The sequence below is a fragment of the Larus michahellis genome, chromosome 4 (genome assembly GCF_964199755.1).
Source record: "Larus michahellis chromosome 4, bLarMic1.1, whole genome shotgun sequence".
Taxonomy (NCBI): Eukaryota; Metazoa; Chordata; class Aves; order Charadriiformes; family Laridae; genus Larus; species Larus michahellis.
The window spans coordinates 71967715-71980078 of NC_133899.1; the positions used below are offsets into that span (position 1 = coordinate 71967715).

General features: G+C 40.6%; 1 protein-coding gene across 12 annotated transcripts in view; it reads right to left on the minus strand.

Moving 5' to 3' along the window:
• The window catches only part of FOXN3 (forkhead box N3), a 216009-nt gene that overhangs the window by 64857 nt on the left and 138788 nt on the right, over positions 1 to 12364 (minus strand). For all 12 annotated transcript variants that reach the window (XM_074585485.1, XM_074585487.1, XM_074585483.1 and 9 more), the window contains exon 4: positions 11939 to 12003. In XM_074585485.1, coding sequence (XP_074441586.1) covers positions 11939 to 12003 — 65 coding nt within the window. The remainder of the gene's footprint in view (positions 1 to 11938; positions 12004 to 12364) is intronic.

Here is a 12364-nt window from a genome sequence, read left to right on the forward strand (position 1 = left end):
ATCAGTCATGCACCTTGGCCAGCATTTGCTGTTTTATGCTTTTAAGCCACTAACTCATTTCTACAAGTTTGAAAATGTAGACCTAGTTATTCTTGTGGTTTATCAGTGTGACCAAGGCAAGTTGTGATATTATTAAAAACAAAAACCCCTCCTCTCTCACCGGCCACTATAGCAAAATTTGCAAGAGACAGATCCAGAAGTATTCCCTAACCACTCTAGATATCATACAGTAAATAAGGTGTCTTTTACTTAAGACACATATAGAAACCTGTCTTTGTTTGGTAATAGTCTAGACTAAGTTGTTATTGACATAATGACATCCAGGGGAATTGGGTGGGGGTCAAAACAAACTCACGGTAGTGTAAGTTTAAACTAATTTATTTTAGAAAAGCATACAAACCAACTCTACAATACACCTAGGTTTTTTTAACTCCAAATTGCCTTAAGCATTAGCAATGTAAACCGCAGGGATCAGAAGTGGAGCTGCCTGAAGGGGAGAGGCGAGGAAAAAATCATTAAGGGAACAATTTCAGATTTGCTCCAAAGGACTAAAAGGGAGAAGTGACAGAAACACAATATACTAGAGAGAAGAAAATGCTCTATAGAGAAAAAATTGGGGAAAAGGGGAGAGATATAACACATGGTGGTGGGAAGGACAGTATTTGTCACCAAAAAAAATAGTACAACTCAGTATTTTGCTGTATTGGTGTCTCAAGCCTAGCATTGGGGTGACACAGAAAACATTTCCAAACAGGAACGGAAATATCCAAGTTTCCCAGAAAAACATTAGAACATATTTACAGGTAATTTTTCCTCCATGGATGGGTTTCAGAGTTTATGAGAACAGGGCAGATGTACCATATCTCTAGCAGAAAAAGGGGTGCTTTTCTACATAACTGTATTTCTTTGCACATCTTCAATATATCAGATAATTGCACATATCTATATCTAAATGAATTTGTTTAAGTAGACACACGGGCACAGGCATATTTGTACACAGACAAATGGTCAGGTGGTCTGACCTGAGCTGTTTTATTTTTTCATCTCCAGGAGAAACAACTTATTGTTCTTATTTCTCAGGAGAAACAGCTTAATTAATATAGTAGTATGAGAACCTGAGTGCTGAAACTCAACATGTGGTTCACAAAGCAGCATATCCTATTTTATTATAAAGAAAAACAGCATGTATTCCCTCAAAATAAATAAATTATGCTTAAAAGCTGCAAAGCAAAGCATGGAGGTACTGCAGAAATATGAAAATGAAAGATGCACAGAACTGTTCTTAATATCTTCATTCAATTTGTGCATATATGTAAAAATCACGACTGGAATTTCCCATCACTCTGTGAACAATTTTAATTTCAATTTCAACATATCCTTCTCATGCACTAGAGAGCAGTATGACTGGCTAGGCATAGAAATAAATATTGTCAGAGAGAGAGAGAATTTACTACCTTTATTGTATGCACTTGCAACCACTGTGAGGCTTTGACCTATAAAGAGGAAGGAAACTAAAAGAAATAACACGTAAGATGAAGCCAAGGATCCTATAATGGTATTTCTAAATTGACAGAGGTTGTCCTAAAATAATTTAAAGAAAAGTCATGCTTTCTTTGATGATTTGTGGCCAGTATTAAATGCACTAAAGAGGATAAATCCTTTTACCAGCCTGAAAGTCTTACAGACACTTCCCAAAGATTACCTGTGTAGGAAAATGAGAGTTTATCCCATCCTGCTGATTAGAGAGAACTGTTCTGTAAAAGCGCATCCTTCAGGATCCAGATGCAATTCACCCTTCCCTTACAAAGGGGAAGGAATGCAAGGAAGAAGTGCTGCGTGCAGTAGGTTCGCGTTCACAGTCTACTGCCTTGGCAGGTGTACTCCAAGTAGCTTGAAACCAGTAGCATAAAGAATTACATACCCTAGAAGGAGCCCTAGCTTTGGTTTTTGGGGTTTCTGAACACACTGTACTTCTACTGATAAAGAAAGAAAAATCCTGCCTCCTTCCCTCTTAAAGTCCCAATTCAGTTTCGAGTCAGTTATAAATTGCAGGAAAATCACGTGATGCATTCACAGTTGTAAGAATGAACTTGGTCATCCCAGGGCTCTTCATACTCTCAAGAGTACAACTGAAGAATTTCTAGTGGTAAGTTTTATTCCAGTATCTGAAACCAACGGATCTTTTTCACATTTAGCTTAAGTAACACACAACAGTGAAACGTGCACATCACTGACCACCCTTCCAATTTAAGATGGCCTTTACTTTTCTCAACTGTTGAAATGAAATTGAGCTCTCTTAGTAATACGCCATTTCCATTAATTTGACATTTCTTCTAGATGTTTAAGAAATGCCTTTTATAGAACCAAAAACTTACCAGTCTTTAACCAGCAGCACAGAGATCTGCTCTGACCAGCAGGGAGAAATTCTTATCATGTTAGAGAGGAAAAACTATTGCCAATGTTAACCATGAACAACATCAACGCAGACAGCATACAAATAACACAAGACACGAACATCGCTTGGACTCGATCACCATCGCTGTTTTTCCCAATAATTCCTTCTGTTTACTAGTTATGATGCTTTGGTTTCCCCAGGGATCCAAAAATATGGAACTGCCCAGCACACAAGCAGGTCATCATAGCAAGGGAGCATCTTAAAAATTCCCAGAGCTTCTGTTTTAATTCTCTCAATATAGGTCTGTCTCAAGAAACCTGACATGCAGTCAAGGAACAGCCCAACTTGACAACAGCTTTCCCTTGCTCATAGCAGTCTACACATCACCAAAACTGCTCATAGCAACATAATTGCAATATTATTCTTATTTTAGTAATTTCCATCTAAAGCACAGTCTTACGCCTCTCTCATAGCTGTGCTCTCAAACAGACTCTGCAATTATGAACGCCAAGATTACTTCTAATATCAGCCACCTTCACATTTTAGGAATGCCAAACATCACAGGCTCTCAGCATGGAGCATATGCTCCAGATCATCAGCCCAGAGATTTTGATAGCAATAATCACAATAATTTCACAGTTAGGGAAAGTAAATCTTTACGTACTCTACCATTTTCCAAGTTACTGTACAAATTTTACTGTTAGTTTCTAACCATGGCTTGTTCAGAAAACTGTTGCTGTAAAAGGGGATCTAACTGGTGGTACACGACATCCTTGTCATAGGCCACTGAAATTTCCTACTCTAAGCCCCAGCCTAGCCAGAGGCAGCCTGGCCCCAAATTCCACCTGCAGAAAAGGTGTGACACTGACTGCTGCCAGACTTGTCTCTGTATCTGCAGTGATCACGTCCAAGACTTCCCAGCTACCTGACAAGCCTCCGAAGAGATGCTCTCACCACGCCACCAGGCATCCAGAAACCCTGGGCACAGGCAAAGAACCCCCATGCTCTGAGCAGACTATAGCTCCTCATTGGGAAAGGGAAACGTTGGAGGAATCTTGGATGTATGGCAGTCCTGGTAAAGGAGAAAGCCACTGGACAGGAACTTGCCATTTCTCTTGCTGTATCTGGTCTACATCTTTCTTCACCCAGCTGAAACCCAAGGGCAGCACAGTCAGTTTTCCACATACAAGTAAGTGCCATATGCATGTTTGGGGTGGGGGGAAAGGAACATGTCTCTGGACAAAAGCACCCGTACTGATGCCTAAAGAAGGGCCAGTCACAGAACGTACTTTTCCTAAAAAAGCTGAGATCAGCTACTGGTGATTTACAAGAAGTAGATTCCAGTGTTCAAATTGCAAAGCCACAAGCACATCACCTGCAGGACCAAGCTGAAGAGAAGCTAAGAATGTATTTGAAGCCATTTAGCAGCATCCCTGGAGCAATGCCACCTGTAGGTTACCTCGGCACTGACCCCTCTCTGGGCAAGGACTTTCCACAGCTCATCTCCGCCACGTTTTAAGTAGCCTCCCCTTCCTTTCCTACACTACACTAGTTATTGGGGCAGCCAGGGCAGCACTACGGGGACCTGCAGCAGCAGCAGCGGTTATTTCCCTCTTCAGTGTGTATTGCAAAGTGCTGTTTTACTGCCACCGCTCACATGGCAGTTGATACTGAAGGTAAAACAGGCAGGTACACACAGACGTATCCTCTCCTCTGCCCAAGGTTAGCACTGCAGCAGAACTTGCCTTGCAGCACTCACCCACACCCTCCAGTCATCAAGGAAAATAAATAAAGCCAGTAAACTTCATCTTGAGTCACTCAGAAGCAATAATTTCAAAGTCACGATGCCGGACTGTTACAAAATAAGCAAAGTTATCTGTAAAGATAGCAAAGACACCTATGCAGATCTAAACCACAGGTGACTGAGTTTAAACACGGTAGAAATTTAACTTATCTTCGCGTACTCTGCAACGTGATCTACCATTAGCAAGCAAGACCTGTCTGACACAGTTCGGTTTTCTTCCTTCTCAACTTTAGAGGCCAAAGGTAGCTCAGATGTTTCGGTCACAGGGAATATAAAAAGCCAGCGGTCACATTTCCTTACTAACGGCTCTAACATCAATGTTAACAGGACCACATTTCAGGCACTTAAAAAATTACAGCTTTTGCCATTGTCTTACACACCCAACTAGTAAAATAGGAATAAAAAGACTACATACCTACTGCACAGCTAATGCATAGCACCCTATATACAAATGCCCTACACAGAACACAGAGCTAAAAATGTCACACCAAAGTGACCGTTTCTGTATGAATCGCTGCAAAATGCTCTCACTGGGATTTTTTATTGAATACAGGGTGTTAAGGCTGTTTTAAAATCCTCTCACAAACACAAGCCCTTACCAGCACCCTCAGGACCCCAGCAGCCCCACTAGGGTTTTACCCACTTCCCCAAACAAAGGAGAGCTCTGCTGTGTAAATTACTCCCTTAGGGACGCGCCGCACAACCCCTCGGACTTAATTTTACTTCTCCAATAATACCACTGCAAACACACTGAATGCTAACAATAAATAAATTATTCAAATATTTGGTCTCTATGGAAGCACCACATGAATCATCTTCCTGAAAAGAAACTCATGAAGAGATTGTCGGGTGCCCTTCCTGTGGGGGAGAAAAAAAAATGCTAAAAACAAAAAAAAAAGCTGATTTAAATAATAATGCAATGTGAATGAAAAGCGATTTATTGTAACAAAAAGAGGTAGCAGCTTTGCTGTTAATTCTATAGGTTGACCGAAGCCTAGTCTCCAGCACACACAGAGCATGACTGTCACCACAGTTTCAAAGAGGCTGGAACTGGAGGTTGGAGAAGCAAAATTTGAAGAGAAAACAGGTGAAGTCAAAATGTTTGGTGCTCTTCTGATGAAGACGACTAAACTGGACACTCAAAACCCCAGATCTCCACAGAAACCAGTCATTTATGGAGTTAAAGAGTTAATTTCCAAGTGTACCTCTAAGAGTAAGGATCTTAATTGAAACTTCAATGAGAAAAAAAAGCCCAAAACCTAAAACACTTTCCTGAAAAAGCTAACAAACAGCACTGTTGCTTTTTACAGTTAGGTTCCCCCTGTTTAAGGTTCTCCCATTACTGGAGCATCAGAATATGATACAGAGCCATTATTTTGTAGACTGTCAGTTCTGGGCAGCGAGAAGCACTATTATTATCCTCACATCATAGAGCAGAAAACCAAGGAATTACAACCCCAAAGCAAAAAAAAGTATTTAGATTCCTGGGGAACGTGAGATGCCCAAATACACATTAAGAAACTAATATTTAGTTGGATTTGGGCATAAGGGTCTTGCCCAAGGCTGTGTTATCCATCACAGCACCTAATCCTAAGGTTGGACTGTCTTGCATCGCTTTTGAGCTTTCTTCTTAGATTCATCATTACATTTAAGTATTATATAATATTAAATTATCTGTAGTATATATGCTACCTTGCCGTGTTGGTTTTTCTTTGCACCTCTAGGTAGTAGAAGAAAACAGTGCATTTTTCTCTGAGTTTGGTTTTCTTTTGAGGTGTAAGACATGCAATTCCGAAAGTTAAATGCATGCAAGTCTTACTGAATCCTCTCATCTTTCAGCTCTCCCCTGCTCCTCCTCTCCTCACCCCCGTTAGCACCACCAGGTACGAATACCTCATGTCCTAGGACAGGCTGCACCTCTCCCCCTCGTGCCCAGGTCTTACACCTTGTCCTGCTCGTGCAGTGGAAAGAGCAGACGAACTGAATTTCCACCAGAAGAAAGAAGCCTGCTGTGTCTGCGAGAGCCCTCAGGTGTTTGTTGGCGGGTGCTGACAAACACATCCCATTTTTTCACATTATTAGAGAGAAAATGTGTGTGGCCGCATGCATGCAGGAGTCTTCTCTTTGTGAATTTGTTGTCAACTTCCGTCTTGAAGGTAACGAGAACAACTCCTTCCAAACCTCTCCAGAGAAAAGACTGAGTAGCTGGTATGGGCAGTACTTGTCCAAGGAAACCAATCCCTACTGTTGTTATATTTTTATCCTAATGTAATATTAACATAAAAACTGAGGCTGGATGTCTTCATTTATAAGAGGAGATGATTCCAGTTTCGCTTTCACAAGGGAAACCAGCTACAGTTGCCCCCTTTCTGCCTCCTTCCCGCTGGCTTATTTCCACCTCAGCAAGTGCTTCTATTAATAGCTAACACTTGGAAATGTGAAGTCCCAAATCTGCTCTCTCATTTTGTACAATTACTCAAAGGATAATGGATTAAACGAAGTGTTTGGTCATTTCAGGGATTCTCATGCTTATTGGAGAAGAAAAAGATCTCTATACAAATGTGTGCATGTCTTCGTAAACAAGCTGGTTCCCCACCTTTTTCTGTAGGACTTCTCAGGTCTGGTCTGTCCATATTTTGTACAAAATACACTTTCAGAATTAGGGACGCAATTTTCTTGCTCTCTCAAATAAAGTACCATTCTCATCCAAGAATAAAGTGATCCGTGTGCTTTGGCAATTTCCTTAAAGTCTCATGTTATGCTGAGATATCAGATGTTAGTCCATTAAAACGTGAAAGCCACTATCTTACATTGAGGGCATCAAGGGCTGGTATCCTGCCTGCATCAGAAGTGCCCAGAGTTTCCATTTCTACTCTGCAATGAACTCCGGAGTCACTGTCTGATGCTGGTTTTGGTGATACCTGACCCTGCGAAGACAGTATCTTCCAACTCTTTCCTGCCAGAGCTCCTCGCAGGTGGTGCCAGCTACAGCCATGGCAGCTAGACCAAGGCAGGTCATGCATGGGCTGCTGGAAGCATCGGTCAGAGATGAAAGTGTCTCATACAATGCTTTCCCAGAGGAGAAGAGGCCAAGCCAGCCCCCTGTAAGCATCCTATTGCTTGCTCTGTTCTGGAGCATGAGGATGCCTGTTCCCTGCAGCCGATGGTAGAGAAAGAACAAAGCAGCTTATGAGCTCTGGGAAAGACAATCCCTCTTTTCTCAGGCTCCCTCAGCCAAGTGGGACCAGAGGCCACACACGACTCCTCACTCCTCCCCTCCTGTGTTCTGTGAATGAGAAGAGATTTTTGCCGATCTTTTTTTCCATTCTAATTAAAAGAGAATCGTGGCTTCAAAGGAAAGCCATGCAGTCTGACTTCAGTTCACTGACTGCTGCAATCCTGTCCATAGGTGTGAGTTTAGGTCTGCAGGATCTCTGGAGCAAGAGCTTTGACTTAACATCCACAGGCAGTAGATTTAAACTGTACTGATCATCACAAGGACCTTGCTCGCACAAGAAAGCAGACAGCATGGCAAGGATCACGGCTGTACCTTCAGTTGGTTGGGATCTTCTGGAAGCAGCAATGCAAGATGGACCATCTAGTCACAGTGATGAGGGCCATCTCCGTTTTCAGCTCCAACAGAAACAGGGCCTGGATGACCCAGGTTCACTTTCCTTCCCTGCACAATGAAGAATCACTAACTGTGTTACCACGAGGAACTGCTTCTTCCAGGCTTTGACTAGAAACTCAGGAAGCTTACCCAAGAATGGCATTGAGCCTGGCAGACGTGTACTTGCGTAAACCAGAGAAAAGGCATTGCTTTATGTCAGCTGCTGCCCAGTCACGGGGCTCCTGCATCTTCTGGGGCAACTCCCACAGTTCTTGCCCTCCTGTTTCAATCTCCACTGCAGCAGCAACATCTGCAGATAACTGCAGACGCAGATCTCACTGTTTTCACTGTACGGTGGGTGCTCTGTTTTGGTGCCAGCTGTAATTACACCTACAAGCGCCTTCTACGTACGCTTCCTTGCAACTCAGGACAGAACAAATTTGATATGAGAAGACATAGTAATACGTTGCATTTAGTTCAATTAAGCGTAAGGGCAAATAAGACCAAAAGGGAGTGGTAAGTTTGGTGTTTTTCTTCCTCAAAACAAAAGTTGTACCTTTAAGAAACAGAACCAAACCCCTCCACAGTCCAGTTACATCTTACAGGTGGCACTCAGCAGCTGGAATTTACGTGACTGCTGCTAAAAGTTAACTTGAAGATGTATTTTTAATTTATTCAGGGAGAATGCTAAATATATTGAGAGCGAAATAGTTTTATTATTATCATTGATCTGTGAGCAGCTGCATCCTCAAGGCTATCACACGAGATTAATACCCAAGACCAGAGCAGAGCCAACAAAACTAACCTTATTTGAACACGATGCATTAGTTTCAAGGTCTTGAAGTTAATGTGATTATGTCCCCACCTATCTCACCCAGCACAAGTTCCTGAAGAGTTTAGCATACGTCTAAATTTTTTCCACCGTAAAGACTTTTTCCTGTCATACATTTTATTAAGTAAAAATGGATGTGTTGTGACAGCTGAGAACAGAAAAAACAGCGGGAACAAAGTCTCTCCATACAGCAGATTTAAAAAAATTAAGCCATGATTTGCAACAAAAACGCAGTATGTACAATAACAAGTTACAAAAACCGACAGAAAAAGTAAAGCACTAAGAGCAAAAACCTGTTTTATCTGGAAATCCTGTAAGCTAGAGGCAGTAATGTCCACGGATGTGTAAGTAAGTTTTGAGAGAAAGTATCAGTCTGGTATGGCTGAAGGTCCTACCTAGATTAAGCTCTGCATGGGACTTCATGAGAAGACCAAAGAGCACAAGATATAAGGAACAATCCTCACCTAGTAGAAGGAGCGCGACATTTCAAAAAGCACCTGAGCAGATGACTTACTCAAAAAGTAAATTTACTGTTCATTTGTTTTGAGTAGAGAGTTAATGCTAGGAGCTACAGTACCATGATCCTCAAAAAAGAAACTGAGGGAGCCATCTAGTATTTAATAAAATCATAGGCAAAAAGAAAATGATAAATAGGTATTTTGTTCAAAATTCTTCAACGAAACACAAGCAAAGACAGCCAGAAAGGAACAGAGAATTAATCCTGCTCATGTCAAAGACATTAAGGACACAGAACGGCTACAATGAATTTTAGCTTCCCTTTCTTTTCCTTTGCTATTTTGAGGTACACAGATAACTGCTTTCTCAGTCACTTTCTCTGGAGAGATATGTTAAATGCTTTACAATGGTTAAGATTACTTTGCCAAATAGTTTAGGTATAAAATGAATGGAAACCAGGAGCTTCTACAAGTCTTCCTTGGCTAAAAAAGTACTACTTACATTGAGGAATTTTTTTCTCTTCATTCCCCAGACCAGAAAAAGAGAGTTTTCCTTAACAACTCAGAAGAAATGAGGTGTGACAAGTGCACATGAATATCACATTTACTAAAATTTCAGAATTATTCTGTATTATTGTCGATAACACGCACTGAACGTTCTTTTCAAATGTAGCAAAACATTTATCAAGTAAAAATAATTTAAAATCCCTTTGTTACCTGAACTTTTGCCAATCAAAAGGCAGTACTATAACTTGAAACCAGTAATTGAGTCAATTTTTCATTGTCCCGTTTGCATTAAGTTGGATATAAGCACTGGAAAAAGAGACTTAAGATGGTCATGTACGGTAGGACTCAACAAACGTCTCCACCCTCTCATGTCACACCTCCCCACACCTGCTACCATTCCCCTACACAAGTCTTCTGGAAAAAAGACAGTCAGAAGCAGCAAAGAGGTGGATGCACTATTTCCATGCAACCTGCTGAAGCCTGTACATGGAAGAGCTCACTGTAGGGAACAATGAAAGACAGAAAGAAAGGCTTGGTTGAGTTATTCTCTTGTTTTAAAATTAAAACCAGGAAGTGTTAAAAGATGACTTTACTGAGGTTTTTCTTCACACTCTCTCCTTCCAACCTCCATTGTATCATGGCTGCCTTTTCCACTTGAAATGGCAACGCAGAATACCAACTGAGTTAAAGGTCTGTTAGGCTTTGTTAGTTGCTTGAAAAGGCAGTCATCTCTCTCTTTTTCTCTATTTCTTTAATATGCTGAAAAGTTTTGGGCTTTTAGGGTTTTTTTTCCCCAATTTGGAAGGCAGAGGAGGGCTCAGAAGAGGGTGGAGAACAGTGTACTCTTCTTTATCGGGAGAAGGCTTTAAGAAACAACTGAGATAGGGAAGGCTACAAATCAGTTATTAATTCCTGGGTATCTTGCATCAGACAAAACATACAGACTTGACAGAGTAGTTTACATTTTATGAAGTCAAATTACAAAGACTGCGTATGTGTAGGCACACATTTAAAACTGGAGTCGGTGAACAACTGAAAACAAATCAAGCATAACCATTCACAATTGTTTCTTTTTATCCTTAGAAAAAAATATTAAAAAATCTAGTTCTTTCCATTAGGAAGGACTGCAAAGGTAGCAGATCTGTCCTACCAAGACTAAAGCCAAAAGCTGCCAAACTGTACAATTTATACCATATCCTAGTGTTAAGTAACAATCTGAATACTTTAATGTATTTTAAATTTGTTTGAACAAATCTCAGCATGGATATTAGATAACAGAATAATGCGAATTCTTCGATATGTGCAAGGAATCAGTCGAAAAATATTCTCAGGTAAACTACAGATGCTGTATTACTTTGGGGTGCTGACGGCGTGCAGTACTGCCTGCCAATGATTTGCTTGTGAGCCTCGCTGTGAGTAAGGTTCCCTCCTAGGTGATCCGGATAAATGTGCCGGAGAACATTATACAGCATTTTCTGCCAGAAAGAAGGCCAGAAAACTCTTGGCACCGTGAGAATGAACACAAAACTGAGACACTTCATGGACAAATACTTGCAAAGACCGTAAAATCATCCTAAATGGTGTGAGTTACTTTTGCACCATAGACAAATGCATGCAGCCTGGGGATACAGCCTTCCGTGTTCCCAAGACACTTCCATTAAGAGAGACGGTAGTTCCATGTACTCAATGGCAGAAATATAAACACACTTAGCAGTGAAAAATGATTTTAAAAAGTCTGGTAAGATAGACTGAAAATTCTCACCTATCAAAGCTGCAGACAAATAGCTTCTGTTCATATAGTCTATCTGATGGAAAAAAGATATTTAAAATTCCACTATGAATATAAGCACCCTTAAACATGGTAGGTTTCTTTAGACAAATGCTCTGCCGCTGTTTTCCCCACTACAGCACTGCTACCTACCTTCAGGTACATTTTGCTATCCACGCAGTTAGAGGTAAAAGAAAGGATCTCTCTCAAAGAAAACCCTTACTTCATCCACAGAGCTAAAAGCAGTGTTCGTGGAACATTTCCTTCTGGGCACTCTTTATACACATAAAGGGAAAAAAAAAAAAAGCCACCCTTTGCCATATTTTACAGTAAGCAAATTAATAATCTGAGGAAAGAAAAAAAGCAGCAATTTTCATAGACTACACTCACTGTATGTAGTAAATCGTCATTTTCAAGGCACCAGATGCGCAATAAAGGAGACAGGTTAAAGGAAACAAAAAACATTTGGTTACTTGTTGCCCAGTGAATATTACAAAAGCTGTGCAATTTGCAAGAGGTATTTATTAAGTAGAACAGTTACTCCAAGATGTAGTATCCATCACCTACCTTGTAGAAGGGCTCCATTTCTCTTGAAAAAGGTGCTTCCTGGCCAAATGGGTGGACCTGATGTGCTAAAGGTAATAAGAAATAAGTGTAAAGAAAATCTCATTTACATTAAGCAATTATAAGTTACTATTTGCATGAATTCTTTTTTGTTTTTAAAGCTAATGTAACATCATGGCGTTTTTGCCTTCAAGCAAGGGTCTAAAATTTCATGTTAAAAATAGGTCAATTTGATTCAAAATTCACATTCTCTTCACAAGGAAAAACCTCCTCAGCAAAGCACACGCCCACACTCTCTTAGAGGAAGCAAGAAAAAAGCAATTTGGAAGAAATAATTAAAAAAAACCCAAACAAATCAATGTCAAAATTATTTACTGAATTCTCAGTACAGCAAAATATATGCCTTTTCCCAAAGCCATCTGCTAAAAA